A 25,405-nucleotide genomic window follows, 5' to 3' on the forward strand; every position below is an offset into this window, starting at 1 on the left:
TAAAACCATTCTGGAAATCAGTCTGGAGGTTCCTCAGAAAATTGGACATTGAACTGCCTGAGGATCCAGCTATACCTCTCTTGGGCATATACCCAAAAGATGCCTCAACATATAAAAGAGACACGTGCTCCACTATGTTCATCGCAGCCTTATTTATAATAGCCAGAAAATGGAAAGAACCCAGATGCCCTTCAACAGAGGAATGGATACAGAAAATGTGGTACATCTACACAATGGAATACTACTCAGCTATCAAAAACAACGAGTTTATGAAATTCGTAGGCAAATGGTTGGAACTGGAAAATATCATCCTGAGTGAACTAACCCAATCACAGAAAGACATACATGGTATGCACTCATTGAGAAGTGGCTATTAGCCCAAATGCTTGAATTACCCTAGATCCCTACAACAAACGAAACTCAAGACGGATGATCAAAATGTGAATGCTTCACTCCTTCTTTAAATGAGGAAAAAGAATACCCTTGGCAGGGAAGGGAGAGGCAAAGATTAAAACAGAGACTGAAGGAACACCCATTCAGAGCCTGTCCCACATTTGGCCCATACATATACAGCCACCCAATTGTACTAGATGGATGAAGCAAAGAAGTGCAGACCGACAGGAGCCGGATGTAGATCGCTCCTGAGAGACACAGCCAGAATACAGCAAATACAGAGGCGAATGCCAGCAGCAAACCACTGAACTGAGAATAGGTCCCCTATTGAAGGAATCAGAGAAAGAACTGGAAGAGCTTGAAGGGGCTCGAGACCCCAAAAGTACAACAATGCCAAGCAACCAGAGCTTCCAGGGACTAAGCCACTACCTAAAGACTATACATGGACTGACCCTGGACTCTGACCCCATAGGTAGCAATGAATATCCTAGTAAGAGCACCAGTGGAAGGGGAAGCCCTGGGTCCTGCTAAGACTGAACCCCCAGTGAACTAGTCTATGGGGGGAGGGCGGCAATGGTGGGAGGGTTGGGAGGGGAACACCCATAAGGAAGGGGAGGGGGGAGGGGGATGTTTGCCCGGAAACCGGGAAAGGGAATAACACTCGAAATGTATATAAGAAATACTCAAGTTAATAAAAAAAAAAAAAAACTAGTATCCAAAAAAAAAAAAATGAAAACTCAAAAAGCTAAAGCCAGGCCTGGTGGTGCATACCCCTAACCCCCAAATTCCAGCACTCAAGACAGAGAATGAAAGTCTGGACATCAGTTTAGGCCTGGGATTCTGAGTTAGACCTCATCTCAAAAATTAAAAAAATCTAAAAATACATTTTCTGAGAAAAAATAGTTCACTAGGCTTAGGGAGAGGAGGAAGACGTCATCAAACGTGAAGACAGAGTGACTGAAAACAACCTAACCTGAACCAAAAGGCAGAGAAGTAGACCAGCAAGAACATAAGAGTCTTAATGAAATTATGGACAAAATGTTCACAAACACAACCAAGAGTGCACAACAATGAAGTCAAGGCTCTCAGCCTCCCCAGGCAAGCCTAATGCTGAGAACCTTGTCTGCTCTTCATCAGTCCTCAGTCACCCCCACCCCGACCCTTGCCAACTCAGATGACCCCAACATTGAGTAACAGAGAATCCACAAAGCAAACCCAGACAGTTCAACCAGCATGTCAAGATGACTTATTACCATTTCTTGCATCCTTCCTAGCTTTGGAAAGGGGCACCAAATGTCCTTTCTCTTTTACTCTCCCTTTCTTAATCTCACTGGTTTATCAATAAGCTTCATCAATAAGCAAGACTCTATACTACCAATCCACCCCACCATCCCCTACCTTTAAGCCAAATCCATATCTCTCTCTCTCTCTCTCTCTCTCTCTCTCTCTCTCTCTCTCTCTCTCTCTCTCTCACACACACACACACACACACACACACACACACATGCATGGATGGACCTCCAATGCACTCTGCCCATGTCTCACTCCTTTTTAGGGTGCTACTTAACACTGCTGACGCTGACTTAGGCAACAGAAATACTGTCCCAAGTAGGTGCCCAAGTGTTTTTTATCCAGTGACAGCCTAATGGGAAGCGAAGCTAGAAATGCAAACTTTCTTCATAACTCCATAGTGGGTCTAGCTGAACTAAAGGCAGGTCCTCTGCATGAGAATTAACAAAGGCTGCAAATTTTTTAAAAGAGAAAAAAAAATAGAAGTTTTTTTCCAGTAAAAAGGACTGGAAATCGCAGGCACTCCCCTTCTGACACCTGCTTTAAGTCCCCACAATTTATAGTCAGTAAGAGTTGTGTGCAGCTGTAATCCTGCCTCGTGCTGGGATGATAACCTTTCCAGAAGCCAGGTGGTTTTTGTGTCTGGACTTAATCACCAAACTCAGCCAAGCCGGGACACCAAATGACTTTTGCATGCGGCAGGTGGGAGCCCCGTGTCCAGCCTCAGACACTATACAGAGTCCACCTGTAGATAAGGAAGTGAGTGAAGTGTCATGGGAGCCAAGGGTGACAATCCGTGCAGATGACACATCCCATTCTCTAAGAGTCCCCCGGGAGGCAGGCTGCTTTGCATTCCTGAGCCTAGCTCAGCTTTTCCTCAGTCTGTGAAATGAGATAGCAGTGGAGTGAGGTATAGCAGAGCCGCTGCCCCAGAGGTTGTGCCTGGCTTACCTTCCGAGGAAAGGATGAAAGGGAAGAAACCCTATGAGCTTTTCTCCCCAGCTTCAGGTTCAGGGATTGAACATGGGACCTTACAGGTGATAAGCACTTGCTCTGTGACCGAGATTTACCCCAGCTCCATCCTGGGTCTGCTTCCTCCCCACTAGAAACTGGATTCCACCCCTTTCTCTCTTTAAAGCTCCGTAATCCTTAATAGTATGGGGAATTCTTTCAGTAGCTAGGGACGTCTTGATATAAAATGGATTTATTGTTACTGTGGCTCTGGCTGAGGCGGGGCACCTGCTGGGAGATGGGTTTATTGTTATAAATGACACGGACAAAGATAACTTAGCTCAGGTCAGATATTAATTTTATGATAGGAAGGAGGAAAGTATGTGGGGCTTCCATATCTGAGGGCCTCAGACCTGGGCAGTGGGATAGAGATCCCACCTCAGAGGAGAGATGTGTGTTTGTTCTCCTAAGATTTAGATGTGAACGAGAGCGTCTCATAACAACCATGCCTTAGTCATTTTTCTATACTTCCAGGACAGAAAGTACATTTCCGTCATAACGTGCTGAAGTCAGTGCATTTGATCTTACAATAAAGTGCTCTTCCTTTCTTGAAAACTGGGTGTAAAGGGATGAGGACTGCTGCACCCGGGAGCAAGAAAATGAAATCTGAAGGCAGCTCCCAATGCCCCGCTGATTCCTTTCTGACCACTGCATCACGCATGCGCATAAGACGCCTCTTTGGTGTGGCCCGTGGTCTCTTGTAGTGAGAAGCAATACTTAAGAGCAGCTCACAGTCTTTGCTGCGAGCTCTAGAGCCCTGGAATGATGTTTTCTTAGCAAAATGAAGCCCAAACTGTAAGGTTCAGGCTCACATCATTTAATAAGCCATAGGTTGGGGGAGGGGAAGCAGCTGGAAGTTGAGCTGTTCAAATGTACCAGAACCCATAACCACTGTCCTTAAACCAAGTCACGTACAATGGCTGCTAGACACCAGACAAATGCCTCAGCTATCAGCCATTCTCAGGATGTCCTTGTCCAGGAGTTCTGACCAAGCTCAGAAGTCCCTTAGCTTCATTCCTCCCCTTAGATGACCTCCTGCCCTAACCCAGACATGGCTTCTAGGGGTCTAACCTAGAGCACCTGGTTTTCAGATAAGAACACTTACAAGTCAAACTCTCAAGAGAGGAAGCTTCCATTATTTGGGGGGAAAGATGTCATGCTCCACCTTGGGCCAGCTGGAATCATTATTAAAACCACACAGAATTACAGTGCAATGGGTGAGCTAGAGGAGGACATTCAGCAAATTGTCCAAGTATCTGTAATATCTAAGTGCTGCGAGGGAACAAATGGGGTACACTGTTAGCTCTAACAGCACACAAGTCCTGTCTTTTGGAGATGAGGAATAGGGAGACCAAAAACACATGGAGGTTCAGAAGGATCCTACTGGACACTGACTGACTAGACCTGAAATCCCACCCAACTGCCTTCAAAGATGTCCCCAACTCCACAGATCACTAAGCTAGGCATCACCATCAGGAGGCCCCTAACCAAAGTGCCAATGGGAAATACATAGTCTGCACAGAGCCCTCGGACTGAGCATTTCCCCAGCCCTGGCAATAGGGACTTCATGACACTGACAAAGGTGGTTCCATGTCTACATGGCCCTAACCTTAACTATCTCAACTTGGAAATCAACCTGAGTATAACAGGAACAACTGAAAATTAAGTATGTTCTTTGCATGTCTTGAATATTTATGGGGTCTCTAATTCAAAACCTATCATGCCACAACAAAGGGGCCCATTCTTTATTATCAGTCTTTGTTTTCTATCCGAGTTGTTATGGAGCCTTCCACAAGCCAAAAATTCCTTTTCCAGCAGCAGGCAGGCCCTCTCCTTCCAGTTTAACCTAACCACCTTTAATTAGACAGCCCAATTTAGCCTCCTGACCCCCACTTTGACAAGCAAGAATGATCTGTAAGAGTGTTTGGAAATAGTTAAAAAAGTTAACAATTACAAGAGTGTTTTCAGAGCTATCTAGTACATTAGCATTAAGGCACTAATGTCGAATTACACATGGTACGCTGTTACCTTGACATGAGACTATGTTACTAGTTTCAGGTCACTCAGTTACTGACTAGCAATGTTTGCCCTCACCTGGATGTGGTCAGGCCTTCCATCGGTATAGATGCTTTCTGGTAGGCGCACTCGGGCTTGAAGGAATTTCTAGGCAGGTAAGACTCATAGATGGGATAATTCTCAGTATACTCGGAGAGAAGACTTGGTTTCTCTGTTTTATCATAAATCTTCGTAGGGAGATGTGGACAGCGATGCCGCCTACAAAAGATACATGGAGAGTTTGGTTAGTGACTTTCTTGACAGGAATACATGCAGTCTGGAAATGCATGCAGACTGTGATGCAGACTGGCTGCTGCCATTAGAATTCAGAATTTAACCTTTCCTTTCCTCTTTTATACCATGTACGTGTCAAAACTTAAAAGATCATCCTCAACTATTGAATCAAAATATATGGATCATAAAATTACACATAAGCATAGCTGATGTTCAACTGTCACATGTATGTCACACTACTGTGTGGAAATGTTTAAAATAACGTGTACCATAATAAATGGCTTCAGTGTCCAATCCTTCTGAGGACCACCATACCCTACTGCCCTTTTGAGAAACCAGAGGTAGAAATTGATCAGGTAGCTTCCAGATCCCCAACACAGGAGCTCCACTGTTATCCTTGGTCAGAAGCCAGGCGTTGCCCTTGGCCCTGTCCTGGTCACAGGCCAGGAATGGCAGATGAGGGCTCTGGTTTGCTCTCTCTCTTCTCCTAAGTGAGCGCACCTTCCTGGAAGCCTCATATTCGGGTGCAACCTAAACCTCAGTACAAACACCAATCCCTCTGGTGAGCAGCTTTGGAACTGGGCCTCCGGGTCAATTTCAGTTCGTGATTTTAGGGTCTCAGCTCTTGCAGTGGGAGAAGAAGAGTGTTAGGTAAATACATGAGGATTAGAACCCTGGAGGCCATTGAAGTTCGCTCTAGACCCACTTCCTGTCTGTAACACTGGAAAAAAAACATCACAAGTGCCCCTTTTTTTTTTTTTTTTTTTTTTTTGGTTCTTTTTTTCAGAGCTGGGGACCGAACCCAGGGCCTTGCACTTCCTAGGCAAGTGCTCTACCACTGAACTAAATCCCCAACCCCTCAAGTGCCCCTTCTTTATCCCTCCTGGTCAAAAGAAGGAGCTATACCTGTACTTGGTAGAAATATCTGATCTCCCAAAAGCAGAACATTTTTAAACAGGACTCTTCTGTCCCTTAAGAGTGAATTACAGAGAGTCGGAAAGATGGCTCAACAGTCAAGAATGCTGGCTGCTCTTCCAAAGGACCAAGGTTCAATTCCCAGTTACCCATATAGCAGCTCACAACTGCCTGTAAGTCCGGTTTTAGAGGATCTGACACTTAAACATAGATGCGGGGGGAAAAGAGCAATCCAGTTGGGCCTGCTAGACATAGCAGATGAACAGGCAGAGTGCAGTGTACCTAGACTCCAGCCAGGGAGTTGCTGTTCACAGTGTGAACAAATATACACACCAGCTTTTCAACTGAGTAAGCACTCAGGAGTGTAATTCTTATCTAGTAAGACCTCATGTAGCTTTGAAAGAAAACTGAGTAGCCGAGGGCTGGGAGTTTAGTTCAGTCATGAGGCAGCATAGGGCTCTATCTAGAGCACTGCAAAATAAACCAGAAATAACAAAGCCTGCTCTTCTAGCTGTGTATTTAAAAACAGTCATCTGTCTGTCTGTCTGCCATCCATTTACTTTTAGGGCCCCTCCGTGTAGCTCAGGTGAGCTCCAAGTTTTTCTTCCCCTTATGCAGCAGTCAGTTCTACTAACTGAAGGTAGTAGATGAACAGATAGAGTGTATCGTGTCTAAACTCTGGGTAGGGAAGCAGATTGATGCCTTGCTCAGCCATCATCACGAAAGCTTTCTCCTGCAGCAAATGGGAAGAAGTGCAGAGACTCACAGGCAGACATTACGAACAGAGTAAGAGACCGTGGAACACTCAGGCCTAAAGGAGAGGTCTCCATCAAATCCCTCCCCTCAGGAAACCCTGAGGAGGAGGAGACAGAGGGTAAGAGTCAGAGGGGATGGAAGAAACCAGAAGAACAAGGTCCTCTAAGTCAACATGATCGAAGCACGTACGAACTCGCAGAGACTGAGGCAGCACACACAGGGCCTGCACGGGTCTGCCCCAGGTCAAGTTCAAACAACTCAGTCACCTGGGTAAGGGCAGCCTCTCTGAAGGATTGCCTCAAATCAAACCCCGAGCACATGTCTGTGAGACATTGCCTTGAGTGAGGATTGACCTGGGAGAGCCTAGCCCACTGTATGTAACACCATCCCTAAGAACCCAGAGCTGGGCTGTGTTTAAAAAACATTAGCCAGGCCAATGAGGAAGCCAGTAGGCAGCATTCCTCCATGGGTTCTGCCTTGAGTCCCTGCCCCAGCTTCCCTCACCGATGGACTATGAGCCAAATAAGCACTCTCCTTCCCAATTTGCTTTTGGTCAGAGTGTTTCATCACAGCAACAGAAAACAGATGAGAACATATGAGATCTACAGACGTTTGTAGAAATAAGCAGAACTAAGGCACAGTGTGTGATAGCAGCCCTCAGGAAGAGGGGCAGAGAATCACACGTATGGGATCAGCCTAGGCTGTGGAGTAAGGCTCTATCTTAAACGCCGAAACAAAATCAGAGTAATAATGAGGCAAGCACTTGCTCTGATGGGTTGCTCAGTTAGATTTGAGGCAGGGTCTTGCTCTGTGGCCCCAGCTGGTCTCTTACAAAGTTAAACATCCTTCTGCCTCGTCAGAATTCCAGGTGTGTGATCCCACCACACCTGGCAAACAATAGCCCTGATATAAAATAATGACAGCTGGGGTGCATAGGTCAGTGAGATGAGACCAAACCTGATTAGCATGCAACAGGTTCTAGGTTCAACTTCAAGCACCCGTAAATAATATATATGCATACACACATTTTATATTTAATATATTTATTAACTAGCTTTTAATTAATGTATTTATTACATATAAATGTGTTTATATGTAATATATTTATTTAATAACAATTGTTATTTAGATATTTGATTTTAATTAAATATTAATATTTAATAAGATTTAATAAGTTCTCATTTTTGTTTATATAAAAATTGATTTGCCTACTTATATGATAATGCTAAGGCAAAATGTTAATAAAAAACTAAGTATATAAGAAAGGATATATGGTCTTCTGAGCTACCTAATTTTCTGTAATTAAGAGTTTTCTGGGGGCTGGAGAGATGGCTCAGTGGTGAAGAGCACTGACTATTCTTCCAGAGGTCCTGAGTTCAAATCCCAGCAATCACATGGTGGCTCACAACCATCCATAATGAGATCTGATGCCCTCTTCTGGTGCGTCTGAAGACTGCTACAGTGTACTCATATAGAATAAGTAAATACATTTTTTTTTGAAAAAAAAAGTTTTCTGTAACTTTGTCCTAGAGAGTAGTCCATTGCTTTTTTGAAGGGTTAAAAGGTAAGTCGTCTGTGTCCCAGCCAACAGTAGATTAGTCGCTCCTGATGTTAAGTGAGTGGTTTACAGACTCATTGCCGCCTTCACTGCTGTTTTGTACATCCCTTTCTAATTGTGTGTGAAAAGCAAGTGCTTTTCCATAACATTCCTGTTCATTCCAGCGTCTTTAGTAAGCCTGTAAACAGAAAAGGCCTTAAGATGTTGTCTTGATTGCTGTTCATTGTGATCATAAAGTGCTTTGACTCATATCCTGCTTAGGGATAAATTCCAAAACCACCTCCAGATGCCTGAAGCCACAGACAATGCTGAACCCTGTTTCTACTGTATTTATGTGATCCATACTTAGCCAGGTCTAAGTTTAATTTGTAAATCAGGCCCAGAAAGGGTTAGAAAGAGTTTAGCCATAACTGAGTATAGATCTTAGTGACCTCAGCATATGAGGTTTTTTTTCTTCATTTACTTGAGAACTCACCTTTGCACTTGAGGAAGCACCTTATTTAAGGCTCCTTTTGGTGTGGCTTTGATGCTCTTATACTTTGGGACTATTATTAGGTAATATAAGAGTTACTGTGTATAATCCTTTCAATACCACAAGTTGATCTGATAGGTGAACACTTAACTAAACATTGAGGAATAAACCACAGAGACAGGATGGACACACTGGTTAAGTGATGATTAGTAAGGTAACAGTAGATATAATCTCACTACTCAGAATGGCATGTGATTTTAACCTTTTGAGCGATTTCTAGAATCTTCCACTTAATGTGGCCATACTGCATTAAACTGTGGAGTTACTGAAAATGGAAAGAGAAACCAGGATGAGGAGGTCACTGTATTCCTGTTTACAAGGAAATCTTCCACAGACCCTACAGACTTTAAGGTGTTAAATGATCAATAGAACGTTTTTAAACACACACTGTTAGCATTTAATGTATAATATTGATTGTATTTTATGTACTTATAAAATAGTTAACAATTGCATAGATGGGTTCACTCTAGAGATAAGCAAATTGAATGTCTCACATTGTGTATAAAGATACTATTTTCATTCCTGTGTTCATAATCAATCCAATCATCTGTGTTCTAACTTTAAGCCAACCATTTTAGGATTCCTACAAGCCTCAAACAAAAATCCAGGAAGTTCGACTTAACAAAAATACCACTGCACATATATTTCACTCACATTCTCTGGAGAGATCTCACTAAACCTAGCTTGGGTCAGGCATTTTCAGTATAATGAACTCTACAGGCAGAGGACTCTCTCCCAGCTTCAGAGCCACTGCCCTTTAAACCAGTAAAATGTTCCTTTTGGACTGTTGCTAGTTCTCTTAAAATACAGTATATTATAACCACTTATTCCAAAAGAAAAATAATTTAATGGCAAAATTCCGCAATGTGGTCTTAAAGTGAATCTTAAAGTGAATTTCAATGTGGCAATATGCTTCCACACAGATTGGAGTTCCATTGAAGGAAATTTGTATTGACGTGCATTTATTAAACAGGTTTTATTTACCAGACTTATGACTTAACTGAACATTCATCTTACTTTAAAATATCAAAAACTTTTGCTCCAAAATGTTTCATTTGGCAAGATAACCCAGAAGTTGCAGTAGTGGCACTGACAGCCTAGATGTAACCAACAGCTGTCTAATTGGACCTAAGACTACTCAACAGGAGGGAATTCATATGTGGAATTTTACAAGGTTTACAAACCTAGCCCACTTCTTGTGGGTGCTGAGGTCATGGACCCTAGAGGAGTGTTCACTATTGCCAATTCCCTAAACCAGTATAACTCCAAACTACATTCTAAATACTTGTTTGTTTGCTCACAGATAAATGTCGCTCTTACCTTTCACCTAAGAAGCTTTTTATAGCAGACAGCAACCATTACAAAATTCATAACTGGAGGTAGAGATATGGCTTAACAATTAAAAACATGTGTTCTTGCAGAGGGCCAGGTTTGATTCCACCACTCACTTGCTGGCTCATATCAATAACTACAGTCCCAGGGAACCTGATGTCCTCTTTTGGCCTCTGCTAGCACCAACCATACACCTGGAGCATAAACATACACGCATGCATGCATGCATGCCTACATACATACATACATACATACGTACGTACATACATACAGGCAAAGCACTCATACACATAAAACAAATCAAAAACAATTTTAGAAATCCACAACTGGTCAAAGTACAGAAAAAAAAATGACTATGGAGTACCCATTCCCAGTTAACACATCTACAACACAATCCTACACCAAAACTCAGGAAACATTGTCCCTAAGGTAAAGAAAGGTTGTAAAAGCCAGAGAATTGGGACATCTCCCAAGAAGTAGGATCATCTATATGTGGCAGGAAAGCTGGAACCATTAAATCTTAACACAGTTTCTTAGATATGACATGCATATGACACCACCAGTTAATATAACAACTTGGATAAGAGAAATTTCACAAGGCCCCACCAATGCATGAGGAGCTTCAGCTAATTAGAGGCAGCTGAGAGAGAATCAGTTTCCTCTATGGTCAAGCCATATAAGAGCTTATCCAATCTCAACTGGTCAACCCTAAACACATGTACATACAAATAACAGTAAATGGATTCAGCAGAGTGTGTGTGTGTGTGTGTGTGTGTGTGTGTGTGTGTGTGTGTGTGTGTCGCAATGGTAATTAAATATAAGTAGCCATAAATCTGAGAGGGAGTCAGAGGAAAATGGGAGGAGTCAAAGGGAGGGAGCGAGTAGGAAATACTGTAAATGTAGTACTCATGTATCACACCTTTAAATTTTTTTAAGTGTAAGATAAATATTTCATGGTGTAAGTTTGCTCAAACAGTTCATCTCCTTCATTGGCCTGTAGCATAACATAATCTGAGATCTCTCGAGACTCTGGGATCAATGTCTTTGATCATCTACCTGTCCCTTGGGATAAAGACTAAGTCTCAGGTCTCTATCCTGAAATCCAGCCTAACATCTGATAAATTCAAGTAATTGTTGAATAGGAAACAGAAGAAGGGCACGTGTATAGCAGGAAGGACTACTAAAAGAAAAATATGCGTGGGGCTGAAGAAATGGTACAGTTATTAAGAGCACTTGCTGCTCTTCAAGAAGACCCAGTACACATATCAGGCAGATCACAATCACTTTTTTTCTTTTATTAGATATATTTCTTTACTTACATTTCAAATATTCCCTTTCCCGGTTTCCTGTCCATAAGCTTCCCCATCCCTTCCCCCTCCCCCATATGGGTATTCTCCCCAATCCGTCTCCCTTACTGACCCCACCATATTGCCTTGCACTGGAGGTCCAACCTTGGCAGGACCAAGGGCTTCCCCTTCCACTGGTGGGCCAACAAGGCTATTCTCTGCTATATATGTAGTTGGAGCCCTGGGTCAGTCCATGTATAGTCTTTCGGTAGTGGTTTAGTAACTGGAAAATCAGGTTGTTTGGCATTGTTGTTCTTATGAGGTTGGAAGCTCCTTCAACTCTCTCAATCCTTCCTCTAATTCCTCCCAAGGGGGTCCTGTTCGCAGTTCAGTGATTTGCTGCTACTATTGACCTCTGTATTGGACATGCTCTGGATGTGTCTCTCAGCAAGGTCTATATCCGGTCCCTTTCAGCATGCATTTTTTAGCTTCATCAATACTTTTGGTGGCTACATATATATGGGCCACAGGTGGGACAGGCTCTGAATGGTTGTTCCTTTGGTCTCTGCTCTAAACATTGCTTCCATATCCCCTCCTATGGATATTTTGGTCATCCTTCTTCTTGAGCTTCCTGTGGTCTGTGGATTGCATCTTCGGTAGTTCCAGCTTTTGGGCTAATATCCACTTATTAATGAGTGCATACAAAGTGTGTTTTTCTGTGATTGGGTTATGTCACTCAAGATGATATTTTCTACTTCATTCCATTTGCCTATGAATTTCATAAAGTCATTGTTTTTGATAGCTGAGTAGTACTCCATTGTGTAGATGTACCACATTTTTTTTAATTCATTCCTCTGTTGAAGGGCATCTGTATTATTGCCAGCTTCTGGTTATTATAAATAAGGCTGCTATGAACATAGTGGAGCATGTGTCTTTGTTGTATGTTGGAGCATCTTTTGGGTATATGCCAAAGAGAGGTATAGCTGGATCCTCAGGTAGTGGAATGTCCAATTTTCTGAAGAACCTCCAGACTGATTTCCAGAATGGTTGTACCAGTCTGCAATCCCACCAACAATGGAGGAGTGTTCCTCTTTCTCCTCATCCTCGCCAGCATCTGCTGTCACCTGAGTTTTTATCTTAGCCATTCTGACTGATGTGAGGTGGAATCTCAGGGTTGTTTTGATCTGCATTTCTCTGAAGACTAAGGATGTGAACATTTCTTTAGGTGCTTTTTGGCCATTCGATAATCCTCAGTTGAGAATGTTTTGTTTAGCTCTGTACCCCATTTTTAATAGGGTTATTTGGCTCTCTGGAGGCTAACTTCTTGAGTTCTTTGTATATTTTGGATATTATCCCTCTAACAGATGTAGGATTGTTAAAGATCTTTTCCCAATCTGCTGATTGTCATTTTGTCCTAATGACAGTGTATTTTCCCTTACAGAAGATTTGCAGTTTTATGAGGTTCCATTTGTCATTTCTTGATCTTAGAGCATAAGCCATTGGTGTTTTGTTCAGGAAATTTTCTCCAGTGCCCCTGTGTTTGAGACACTTCCCCACTTTTTCTTCTATTAGTTTGAGTGTATCTGGTTTGATGTGGAGGTCCTTGATCCACTTAGACTTAAGCATTGTACATGTGATAAGAATGAATCAATTTCCATTCTTCTACATGCTGACCTCCAGTTGAACCAGTACCATTTATTGAAAATGCTATCTTTCTTCCATTGGATGGTTTTATCTCCTTTGTCAAAGATCAAGTGACCATAGGTGTGTGGGTTCATTTCTGGGTCTTCATTTCTGTTCCACTGATCTATCTGCCTGTCTCTGTACCATACAGTTTTTAATCACTATTGCTCTGTAATACTGCTTGAAGTCAGAGATGGTGATTCCCCCAAAAGTTCTTTTAATGTTGAGTATAGTTTTCACTATCCTGGGTTTTTTGTTATTCCAAATGAATTTGCAAATTGCTCTTCCTATCTCTATAAAGAATTGAGTAGGAATTTTGAAGGGGATTGCATTGAATCTATAGATTGCGCTTGGCAAAAGGGCCATTTTTACTGTATTAATCCTGCCAATCCATGAGCATGGGAGATCTTTCCGTCTTCTGAGATCTTCAATTTCTTTCTTCAGAGGCTTGAAGTTCTTATGCAGATCTTTCACTTGCTTGGTTAAAGTCACACCAAGATATTTTATATTATTTGGGACTATTGTGAAGGGTGTCATTTCCCTAATTTCTTTCTCAGTCTGTTTATCCTTTGGATAGAGGAAGGCTACTGATTTGTTTGAGTTAATTTTATTCCCCAACACTTTACTGAAGTTGTTTATCAGGTTAAGTAGTTCTCTGGTGGAACTTTTGGGGTCACTTAAGTACATATATCATCTGCAAATAGTGATATTTTGATTTCTTCCCTTCCAATGTGTATCCCTTTGACCTCCTTTCATTGTCTGATTGCTCTGGCTAGGACTTCAAGAACTATATTGAATAAGTAGGGAGAGAGTGGGCAGCCTTGTCTAGTCCCTGATTTTAGTGGGATTGCTTCAAGTTTTCTCTCCATTTGATTTAGTGTTAGCTACTGGTTTGCTGTATATGGCTTTTACTGTGTTTAGGTATGGGCCTTGAATTCCTGATCTTTCCAGGACTTTTATCATGAAGGGGTGTTGAATTTTATCAAATGCTTTCTCAGCATCTAATGAAATGATCGTGTGCCTTTTTATTTAAGTCAATTTTATTTGATATTAGAATGGCGACTCCAGCTTGTTTCTTCAGGCCATTTGCTTGGAAAGTTGTTTTCCAGTCATTTACTCTAAGGTAGTATCGGTCTTTGTCTCTGAGGTGTGTTTCCTGCATGCCACAAAATGCTGGGTCCTCTTTACATACCCAGTCTGTTAGTGTATGTCTTTTTATTGGGAAATTGAGTCCGTTGATGAGAGATATTAAGGAATAGTGATTGTTGCTTCCTGTTATTTTTGTTGTTAGAGGTGGAGTTATGTTTGTATGTCTTTCTTTTGGTTTCATTGCAAGGAAATTATATTCTTGCTTTCTGTACGGTGTAGTTTCTCTCCTTGTGTTCCATCTATTATCCTTTGTAGGGCTGGATTTATAGGAAGATATTGTGTAAATTTGGTTTTGTCATGGAATATCTTGGTTTCTCCATCTATGTTAATTGAGAGTTTTGCTGGATACAGTAGCCTGGGCTGGCATTTGTGTTCTCTTAGGGTCTGTATGACATCTGTCCTGGATCTTCTGGCTTTCATAGTCTCTGGTGAGAAGTCTGGTGTGATTCTGATAGGTCTGCCTTTATATGTCACTGGACCTTTTTCCCTTACTGCTTTTAATATTCTTTCTTTATTTTGTGCGTTTGGTGTTTTGACTATTATGTGACGGGAGGTGTTTCTTTTCTGGTCCTATCTATTTGGAGTTCTGTAGGCTTCTTGTATATTTATAGGAATCTGTTTCTTTAGGTTAGGGAAGTTTTCTTCTATAATTTTGTTGAATATGTTTACTGGCCCTTTAAGTTGGGAGTCTTCACTCTCTTCTATACCTATTATCCTTAGGTTTGACCTTCTCATTGTATCCTGGATTTCCTGTATGTTTTGGGCTAGGAGCTTTTTGCATTTTGCATTATCTTTGACAGTTGTGTCAATGTTTTCTATGGTATCTTCTTCCTCTGAGATTCTCTCTTCTATCTCTTGTATTCTGTTGGTGATGCTTGTTTCTATGGCTCCTTGTCTCTTCCTTAGGTTTTCTGTATCCAGGGTTGTCTCCCTTTGTGCTTTCTTTACTATTTCTATTTCCATTTTCAATTCCTTCACCTGTTTGGTTGTGTTTTCCTGTAATTCTTTCAGGGATTTTTGTGTTTCCTCTCTAAGGGCTTCTACTTGTTTACTTGTGTTTTCCTGCATTTCTCTAAGGGAGTTCTTTATGTCTTTTTTAAAGTTCTCCATCATTATCAAAAAATGTGATTTTAAATCTAAATCTTGTTTTTCTGGTGTGTTTGGACATCCAGTATTTTCTTTGCTGGGAGAACTGGGCTCTGATGATGCCAAGTAGTCTTAGCTTCTGCTGCTTAGCTTCCTGCGCTTGCCTCTAGCCATTGGGTTGTCTCTGGTGTTTGCTTGTCTTGCTGTTTCTGAGAATGACTTGACCCTGCTGTAGGCCTCCATGTCAGCACTCCTGTAGAACTGCTTTCCTGTTTTCTTTCAGCCTTTTCTGAGAACAGGTGCTCTGATTTCAGGTGTGTAGGTGTTCCTAAAGACTGTCTTCCAGCTCTAGGTATGGGCAGGAATCAAAGGACCTAGGAGATTGCTCCTAGGTCCTTGCACCCAGAGGGCACAATTGGCACTAGGCGATTTCCTCTTGGAATTGGGCAGAGGGTAGTCTCCTCTGACTTCTCAGGAGTGTCCACACTTCTGAAGGTCCAGCTCTCTCCCCGACGGGATTTGGGTGCAGGGAGCTGTTTGGCCAGTTCAGTTCAGTCCTGGGTACAGACCAGAACCACGGGTACTAGCAGCTGTTTGTTTCTACATCCCTGTGTCCAGAGGCACTGTGCAGCTTCTGCTTGGACTGGGGATGTGGGCAGAGGTGTGCAGAAGTGGCAGTCTGTCTTGCAGTCTCAGGATGTCTGCACTCCTGGGCGGTCAGCTCTCTTCCCCCACAGGATTTGGGTGCAGGGAACTCTCACAATCACTTTTAAGTCCAGGAGATCTGATACCATTTTCCTGGCCTCCAAGAGTACCCACATCAACACAGACAGACGGACGGACAGAGAGACAGATGGACAGGCAGGCAGACTGACAGACACTGAAGGCATACACGCACTTGAAAACAATAGCTATTTACAAGTCCCCAGGGAAAAAAATGACTCCTGTGCTCCATCTATAGCCTAATTATTCAAAAGATTTGGATTCTTGCTTTTGTGGTTTCTAAGCACATTTGTAGACCACCATTTCTGGAACATTTGAAAGTAGGTTTGGTGACCGTGAACCAAATTCCTAAAAACCCTTCTCATTTGGAGCACTTGTGTCATTAACAGCTGCCTTGGCCACCTTGCTCTGGTGCCTACTCACAAGAGCCCAGATGTAGCAAACAATGGGGGTAAAACCTAGAGGGAAAAGGAGGTATTAATTCAGCAGAACTCTCTAAAGTCTTTCCACTTGAAAGAGAAAAAGAAACAATCCTAGCTTACTCTGACACCTGGGACAGGGTGTAGTAGAGACTTGATGAAAGTCACAAGAAAGTTAATAATAGCTGACTCTGAACACTGGCTCCAAACTAGAGTCAGAACTTTAAAACTGAGAGAGGTATGAAAAATATCCAACCCAATGACTCATACGCAGATAACAATATTGCAGCTCAGAATAATGGACACAACCCAGCTGTGGATACAGTGCAGGTCCTGACATAAGGCACTCCCCCAGCATGCATCTGGCTCAAGCCATCTGTGACTCAGGTTACCCTACAATGGATAACAGGAGTTAGAATGGTTTCCTTGAATAATGTCATTCAATAGAAATAAAATACAAACCACATATGTCACCTTAAGTCTGTCGGTCACATTAAAGTGGTATAAAGAAGCAAGTTAAGCTTTACTTACTCAGTTTTTCCCAAAATCTTTCAACAAACCATCAGTATAAAAATTATTGTGCTATTTTATTTTACACTCTTCAAAATCCAACATTTATTGTACATTTATAGTGTATCTCAGTTTAAACTAGCCACATTTCAAGTGCTCAGCAGCCCCATGTGATCGCAGCTTTTATAGTAGAAAACACAGGTCTAGAATCTGAAGGTTCAAAGGAGAGGCCGGCACATAGGTGCTCAGTGTTTACTATAAATGTGGCTGGGCACAGATGCTTACAAATATTTGTAAACCATGCCTGATGGTGCATGCCCATGTTCTCAGCACTCGGATGGTAAGAGGAGGAAGTTAAGTCCAAGGCCAGCTTTATCTACAACATAAGTTTGTGGCTACATTAAACCTGTCTCAAAAAGCAAAATTTTGTTTTCTAACTTGCAGTTTGTATCTTCAGTCCTCTAAAATGCTTTCATGTGGCATAATCAGAAATATTAAAAAACATGAAAATGAAGTTCTCCCACAATTTATCTCAACCTACAGCTTTGAGCTTCTATTTGACGAGCCTGTATCACTCTCTCCATTTGCTCTTCTCCTGGACCTCCACTTATACACAATGCTTCCCCCCTTCCAAAGGTCCATCCTAGATGCCATTACATCTAAATACTTTAATTATATGTTTTGGGGGAAGAAGGAAGTCACAGCATTGTGTGGAGTTCAACGAACAACTTACAGAGTCTGATCTCCCCTGTGTTGATGGGGGTTCCAGGGATCAAACTCAGGTGGCCAGGCTTTCACAGCAGTACCTTTTACCCACAGAACATCTTACTAACCCGTCTACCCCCAGCTCTTCTTGGGGTTAATGATGAACCCACCGGACACTGTCACTGACTCTCACACTCCTCTGCTCAGACACTGAATAGTACCTCTTTTTCATTTTTGCCATCATAATTTCTCACCACCTAACAGTTTCTATTTTTCATTGCTATAACAAGTGTACATATTTTGTGGGTTACAGACTATCTCAGTACAATATGTATAATATACTGTGAACAAATCAAATTGACAGAAATGTCTACACTCAAACATTTCTTTGTACTAAGTACATTCAAAATCCCCTCTATTGGTTATTGTGAAATATATAATTAAATATAGCCTATAAACCACAATATGACTGGCCCAGCCAAATACCCACAATAGCATAGTAGTGGCACTATTATCATGGGGGAAGGAGGTAATGAATAGCTGTTTAATTGGTCTTAGGCCCACTACCCATGACTGAAGAAAACTGACCCCAGTTGTTATAACTATAATACAACCTCCATGCCTAGCTCAAGACACATTGCAAAAGAAGGAACAGAAAGATTGTATGTGCCAGAGGACCAAAATGCCTGCTGCTAGAAAGTCTTCTAGAGATGACAAGCAATGCTGTGCCCATGAAATCTAAATAGTATGGGAGACTAAATGAGACTTACATAATGACACCACCAGTCATCGTAACAATTCACATAGGGGAAATTTCACAATCCCTCCCCTCCAGACGAAGAGCTATACATAGGTAGAAAGGTCTTCTCCATGGACAACCCCTCTGAGAAGTATCCAATTGCAAATAATCAGCCTAAATACATAGGCATAAAAATAATATTTAATGGACTCAGCAGTGGGAGGGAGTACATGCCTAAGCATATAACAGTAATAATTACAAAATGGGATGTCATAAAGTTTAAGGAGAAAACACGAGAAGAGTGGAAGTGAGGAGAGAAAAGGTGGAAATGTAACTGTAGTGCTCAGAAAAGAAAAACTTTAAAGAAAATAAATCGATCATCCTCACCCGACCGGACAAGCGTTCTTTCAGGACCGTTATCGCCTATGATGCTTTGCACAATTATTATTATCATTAATTTTCATAGTAAAGCATGACTGACAAGACTCTATCTTTAATGGGCTTCGTGTATTATGCAGTTGTTGTGCACCACAGCAAACAGTTTTCCTTTTTCACAGATAATCTTCACACTATGAGGGAGGCATTTCTTTTTAAGCCCCATTTAGCAAACATGGAAAATGAGGCTTAGGAGACGCCCTCTTACACAAGTTCATAAGGCTAGAAGGTGATGTAACCAAACTGCTCTTAAGTACAGCCATATGCCATATGGATTAATAAGGTATATGTTTGCAGCTACTAACTCTGTGCCTCACTTCTCAGATAGCCCAAAGGGCAGTCCGTTCATAGGCAAATCTTTGACCTGTCCATCCAAGTTCCCTTCAGCTATACTCAGTCTTCCATTGACAGAGAAAATATCCCAGCACATACCAAGTAGGTACAATTCCAAATGCTCTTGAAAACTCTGGGACTTCCTTTACTTTGTAAACAGAAAACTGGCATTAAAGTAATCATAGTTACAGAAAAGAATACAGACTGCTGGATCATGGAGAGCCCTGGAGATCAGCCAGCCTCTCTGCTTCACTATGCAGATGTAGATGCTAAGACTCAAAGACATTGCATCCCTGCCTGGGGTCACACAGCTGGCCAGCAACAGCCTCCCTCACAGCCCTGTGTCACCTCCTACACAACTGGCTTCCACTTTCTATCCAATTCAGAACTTTCTATCCAAAGTTCAAGCTCTTAAAGGATTTGCAGTCTGTTTTTCCTTTTTCCCAGTAGACGGAAGCTTGTGAGCTATCACAGCTGCTGGGGAAGAAGGGGGAAAGGGAGGGGAGGAGGAACCCAACACTTGCTGCAGGAAATGTATTCTCAGTGTGGTGGGGACAAGGATTTCCAAACTTCGAGCCTTAACAGTCACCACTCTATATGATAGCTTCAAATGATTCTAGGGTGGCTGGAAAACAGAAACTGAGACACTAAAGGTAGGATCTCCAGATGAGATTCCATGTCTCTGGAACAAAATGTTTTCTCTCTTTATAGTTCCAGAAATCCAGGCCCAATGACAGAGCCAACACTACCCAAAAGGTATGTCAATCAATCCATCAGCAGCAGTTTATAAGCAGATATCTCTTCTTTTTCTTATCTTTATAACATACCCAAAGTCAAGTGAAATGGTTTTACAGACTCCAAAATAGTTACATTTTACATTTTTATTAGCATATATTAATCATGTATCATGATGTATTCATTCTGATAGATATATAAAAATAATGTATTTGACCATCTTTACCCTCAATTAACCTACTTTGTCCCCTTTTCACTCCCACTAATTCCCTTCTTCATCCCATTGAGTTCCCTTCTACTTCTCTGTGTGTGTGTGTGTGTGTGTGTGTGTGTGTGTGTGTGTGTGTGTGTGTGAAACATGAGTTTCATTCGGGTTACTTATAGGAACAAAACTGAATGGTTATTTACAGATGCATTTTTACCAACAGTTACACCACTGAAGAAAACACCCTTCTCTTTCTCAACGACAACTAGATCTATAGATCCTCAGGGAAGGGTGGCACCCCAAGAGCTTCTCCTCCTTCCATGATAAAACATTGACAGGCCTAGTCTTGTGTGGGTCTTGTGCAGGTATCACTGTTGCAGGATATTTGATCACATTGTGAATCCCAAGATTTTGAACTGGAAAACCTGTTTCTTGTTGTGGTGTAGCTCAGTCCCAGCACAAAAATTTAATCCAAGAGCTTTCTGTTAAAAAGAGCTAAATAAAATCAAGAGGCAGAGCAAGCAACCATTTGTCGGGGAGTGAACATTTAAAAACCCAGGAAAGAGAAAGTAGGCTCTTTGAGTTCAAGGGTAGGTAAGACAGTGTGGGGAAGAAAAAGAGGTTTTTTTGTTTTTTGTTTTTTGTTTTGTTTTGGTTTGTTTTGTTTACTTCTGGGACATTGGTAGAGTAGGGAGGTCACCTGGTTCCTTTCTCTACCTCTCTGATCTAGCAGGCTTTCACCACCGTGTCTGACTCCCATGTCTTCATTTGTTAAATCAAATGTTTGAGATATCATTTTAAAACAGCATATCACAATTGCTTTGAGTTCAAGAGTGCAACCATTGTACCATGCCTGGAATACACTGCTAGAGTGTACTCTGCTCCACACTCCACCTCTCATATTCTTTCTTCCTCCTCTTCCATTGTGTTCCCTTAGCTTTGGAGGAGGCGATAAAGATGTCTCATTTACGGCTGATCATTCAACAAAAATAAGACAACTTTTGAACATACATACATGTGCCTCATGGCAATCTTTAGACAATATTCCTCCTACTACCTACTCTTACCTTGCCTATAGTTTTTTAAGCACAAAAAGTACAAATAACTCTTGTGAATACTCCATCCATATGACAATGGAGGTTCAGGGGTTATAAACTGGTACACTTTAGTTGTAGTTAAGCCTTCAGGGGACCATGTCCTGGGTACCAAAGAACACATCAGAACCGTTGCATATGTTGGAAAACACATAACCTTAAAGATTACCTAATGAAAAAGTTAGCAACAATTTGCAATAGAAGGACAAGTCTTTGATGGAAGGAAGGGACCAGTAGTATAAGACAGGAGTGACAAGATATATTAACAGGAGACTGGATATGGGAAAGTTACCAGAGGATAACTTTCTGGAGTTGGTCCCCTTCTTCCGCCGTGTGAGTCCTGTAGATTGAACTCGGGTAGTTATACCTGCTGAGAAATTTCAATAGCCCTCAGTAAACATTTCTAAAAAGTGTTCAATATCTGGGCTGGAGAGTTGGCTCAGCAGGTAAGAGCACCGACTGCTCTTCCAAAGATCCTGGACTCAAGCCCCAGCAACCACATGGCAGCTCACAACTGTCTGTAATGGAATCTGATTCCCTCTTCTGGTGTGCGTGAAAACAGAGCGCTCGTATACATAGAATAAATAAATAAAAGTTAAAAACAAGATAATCAACAGCATTGGCCATCGTAGGAAGGCAGATTAAAACTACTTGGAGATTTCAACTCAGTCAGAATGGCTATTGTCAAGGAAACAAATGACAGCTAATACTGGTGAGGAGGTGGAGAAAAAGGAACCTCAATCCACTACTAGGGGAAGTATAAACTGAAACTACCACTCTCAAAATCTCAATTTTGTTAGATTTGCAAATATCTCAAAAAATAAAAACAGAGCTACTGTCTAACTCAGCCATACCCCTGTAGCATACTCAAATCCCATAACAGAGATACCAACACATCCATGTTCACTGAGGCTCCATTCATACCTAGTCAACAATTGGTCCACATATTCAGCAAGGTGCATGGATAATGAAAGTGTGGTGCATAGACAGTGAAATTTTATTCAGCTATAAAAAAAATCAAACCATGAAATCTCCAGGAAAATGGTAGATCCTAGAAGCTGTATATGAAATGAAGTGTCAGGCTCAAAGAGAAAATCATCACATTCAATCACTTTCATGTAGATTCTATCTTCAAACTGAGATGTATATATTTCTCTAAAGTACCTGTAGAGCTCAGGAAGCTAACAAGAAAGCTAGAAAAGCCATAAGAGGTGGAAGGGAAGAGGTCTTAAGTGGATGATGAGACACAATACATGTGATAGGAAAGTAGAGAGAAGAAACCCTAGGAATTAAGAGTTTAAACAGGAATGGGGATGGAGGGCTAGCTAAAGGATATGATACAATGTCGAAAAACTAAGGCTCTTACTAAAGACCCATTGTTTATAAGCCAATTAAAATACTTAAGTTTTGGCAGAGAGCAAGGGAGGCCGATAGAATGTAGGTAGCCGGAGGCTGTCGGCTCAAGTGGCCAATCTGCCGATCCACCACCAGAGGATTTTTAACATAGATTAGTTTACAAAATTAGGATGCTAGGTTCTACGCCCAGCGATTGTGTTACCTGATGATTCTAAACTAAGATTGTGTGGTGTTTTCCTTCATGCAGTGACTCAACTGGGTTCCAGAGAAAGGTACAGCTGCAGAGTGTGGTGTGCAAGAGTGCAGCCCAGCCAGCCACAGGAATTTGGAAGCTTGGGGCGTGCGTGACAGCAGCCAACCATGGGAACTTAGTGAGCCAGGAGGAGAGAGTGATTTCAGAGCTCTGGGTCAGAGAGTCTGCCAGGCTGAGAACAGGCTGGCCTGCCTGTGCCTAGCTGGCGTTAGTATGGGATGCTTTTTTTTTTTTAAATATTTCACACAACAGGTGGCCATCCAACGTGTGAAGCAAGAATCCACTGGAAATTTAAGATTCTTAGCCTGAGTTAAAAATTTGGTTAGACTTTATTTAGTGAGCAGTGCAGAGATGAGTCACAGGAATGGCTCAAACACAGGAACCTTGAAATAAAGAAAATGGACAGATTACCCTTGTAAGCTTTGAGGTCCTCTGCTAAGTACAGGCTGCTCTGTCACAGAGAGCCAGAGAATGGAAACTCTGCTTCTTGGGCAGGTGTTGATTGGAGTATGATTTAATTCAAAGGCTGGTTTATTTGCTTTTAGGATAGATTAATATACAGATTTTGTCTGAGTCATGTGGGGAATTTTGCCCGCAGTTCAGAACTCATAAAGGGAAAAAAATGTACTCACTGACTCCAAGGAGGGAGCAGTGGTAACTGTCTGCTATGAACAGGTATTAATAAAATAGAAGCACGCAGCTCCGGACAGAGAGCATAACAGATAGATGGTATAATATAGTCTGAAGGATAACATAGTCTTTGTTCATGGGCTCCATAGGAATTTTGTGTTAATATCCTGGCAGGACAAATTAGACCAGGCCTAAGAATAGGCTCATACAGTGTTTTTTCCATTTACTTCATTTCTTTTGAATTGTTTTTATTATCAAAAAGAGTATGGTTATGAGTTTTGTAGTTGTTTATTATTTCTCTGGAAGAGAGGGCAAGCTACAAGTTCTCCTGGTTGCCGACTGAAGAATATGCTGATTTTGGAGGAAGGTTTTGTCTTTGCATTTTTAGAAAAGGTGATTAGTGTCTACAGATCTTCCAGAGTTAAGTGGATCAGATTTGATAGAGGCAGACCCCCTTGAAGAAATAGATTCAAAAAAATTCTTTGTGCCCTCCCTCACGAGGCATGAATGAAGACTTATGTTTGGAGCAAAATTTTATACTAACTAGTGTGAACACCCTATATTGTATATTAATACAATCCATTCAGATATCCTGATGATACTAAAATTTTGTTCTGAGATTTGTATATTGCAGAAATGTACAGCTTTGGTGAGTTCAATAGACAAGCTGAACTGACCTGCTCCTAATCTCAGGGACTTTCAATTGGATCTGGTCAGGACAGACGTCAGAGACTACAATAATCATTGGTGTGGCCCTTTTAAGGACAACCAACTCCCTCATTTTCCCTACCCTCCGCCCCCTCAAGATATCTCAATGCCCATAGTCAGCAGGAAGAAGTTATGAAGAGTCATCATCCCAGTTCCCTGGGCTTGGAGGCTAAAGGTAGTTATTCTAAGGTTGTCTTTCTAGGGAATTTAGGAATGATCAGAATTTCACAGGGAAGATATAGCTAAAATTGTGTAGCCATATCATTTGGTAGAAATCCTTATATTGATACAAAGTTGAAGTTTTAATTTCCTACATTGGTAGAGAGTTTATTTCAATAAGGTTTTCATTGGTATAAATTTTTTTCTATTGATATAAAAATTTTAAAAATACAGAGCTTAGATCCAGTCCTTCTATAAATGCCATTACAAACTGATCTGAAATGATTAAGGGCCAGGTAGCAAATTCTTGGCTCTGAGTTAATTGCTACAGTGTTTGCAAGATATTTTATTTAGAAATAGCTGAGAGTAGTTAACAGACAACAGTCCAGAATACTTTATATAGATAGTTTTCAAAAATGTCAGAAATCCACAGAATGTGACACTTATTGTTATTTATTCATTTGTTGTTGAGACATCTCTCTCTTAACAGCTCCCCATTCATTAATTCAAAGAAAAAAACTGAGCATCTCTACCTCCAGGACATTGTGACAAGGTGGCCACGGGGCAGAAATCGCTCGTTTCTTCTACAGACCTGTACTGTTCATGAGAAGACACAAGTTACAGGATAGGACAGCTTAGTTCTGCTGAGACAGATTAAGCTAGTCCTTAATATTTCCCGTTTCAAAGGTGTCTCAGATGATCCTGGGCCAGAAGGCTGAAGACTGATGCTCCAACTTGCTGGCATACAGGAGCTGTACAGGTAGGCAGCTGTCTCTACAATCTGTCTCACTTCTGGAAGCTGTGTTAGGCTTCCAATATTTTCAGATAATATTATCTATTCTCAGGTTTCTGATGGGGTAGAAGACTAGTTATAGTCTCACAGCCAACCCAGGCCATTCGGCATTGAGAGAGCATATTTGAGATGAGAGTTTTCAGATAAGATACAAGCTAAACCAGGACATAACAGATAAGGAATTATAAGCCTGTTTTAATAGTTATGCTTAATTTATATTTGAGAGAAAAGGTTGTTTTGTTGTTAGTTTTTGGGTTTTTTGTTGTTATTTTATTGTTTTTGTTTCTGTTTTTTGACAGAAAAGATGAAATGTGGTAGAATTTTCCCC

At 41.4% G+C, this 25,405-nt stretch overlaps 1 protein-coding gene across 1 annotated transcript in view; it reads right to left on the reverse strand.

The window, feature by feature from the left end:
• The window catches only part of Saxo1 (stabilizer of axonemal microtubules 1), a 147,052-nt gene that overhangs the window by 69,094 nt on the left and 52,553 nt on the right, over positions 1-25,405 (reverse strand). Inside the window, exon 2 of the mRNA NM_001431253.1 lies at positions 4,789-4,968. Within this exon, the coding sequence (NP_001418182.1) occupies positions 4,789-4,968 (180 nt within the window). The remainder of the gene's footprint in view (positions 1-4,788; positions 4,969-25,405) is intronic.

Source organism: Rattus norvegicus, chromosome 5 (genome assembly GCF_021556685.1).
Source record: "Rattus norvegicus strain SHRSP/BbbUtx chromosome 5, alternate assembly SHRSP_T2T, whole genome shotgun sequence".
Classification (NCBI taxonomy): domain Eukaryota; kingdom Metazoa; phylum Chordata; class Mammalia; order Rodentia; family Muridae; genus Rattus; species Rattus norvegicus.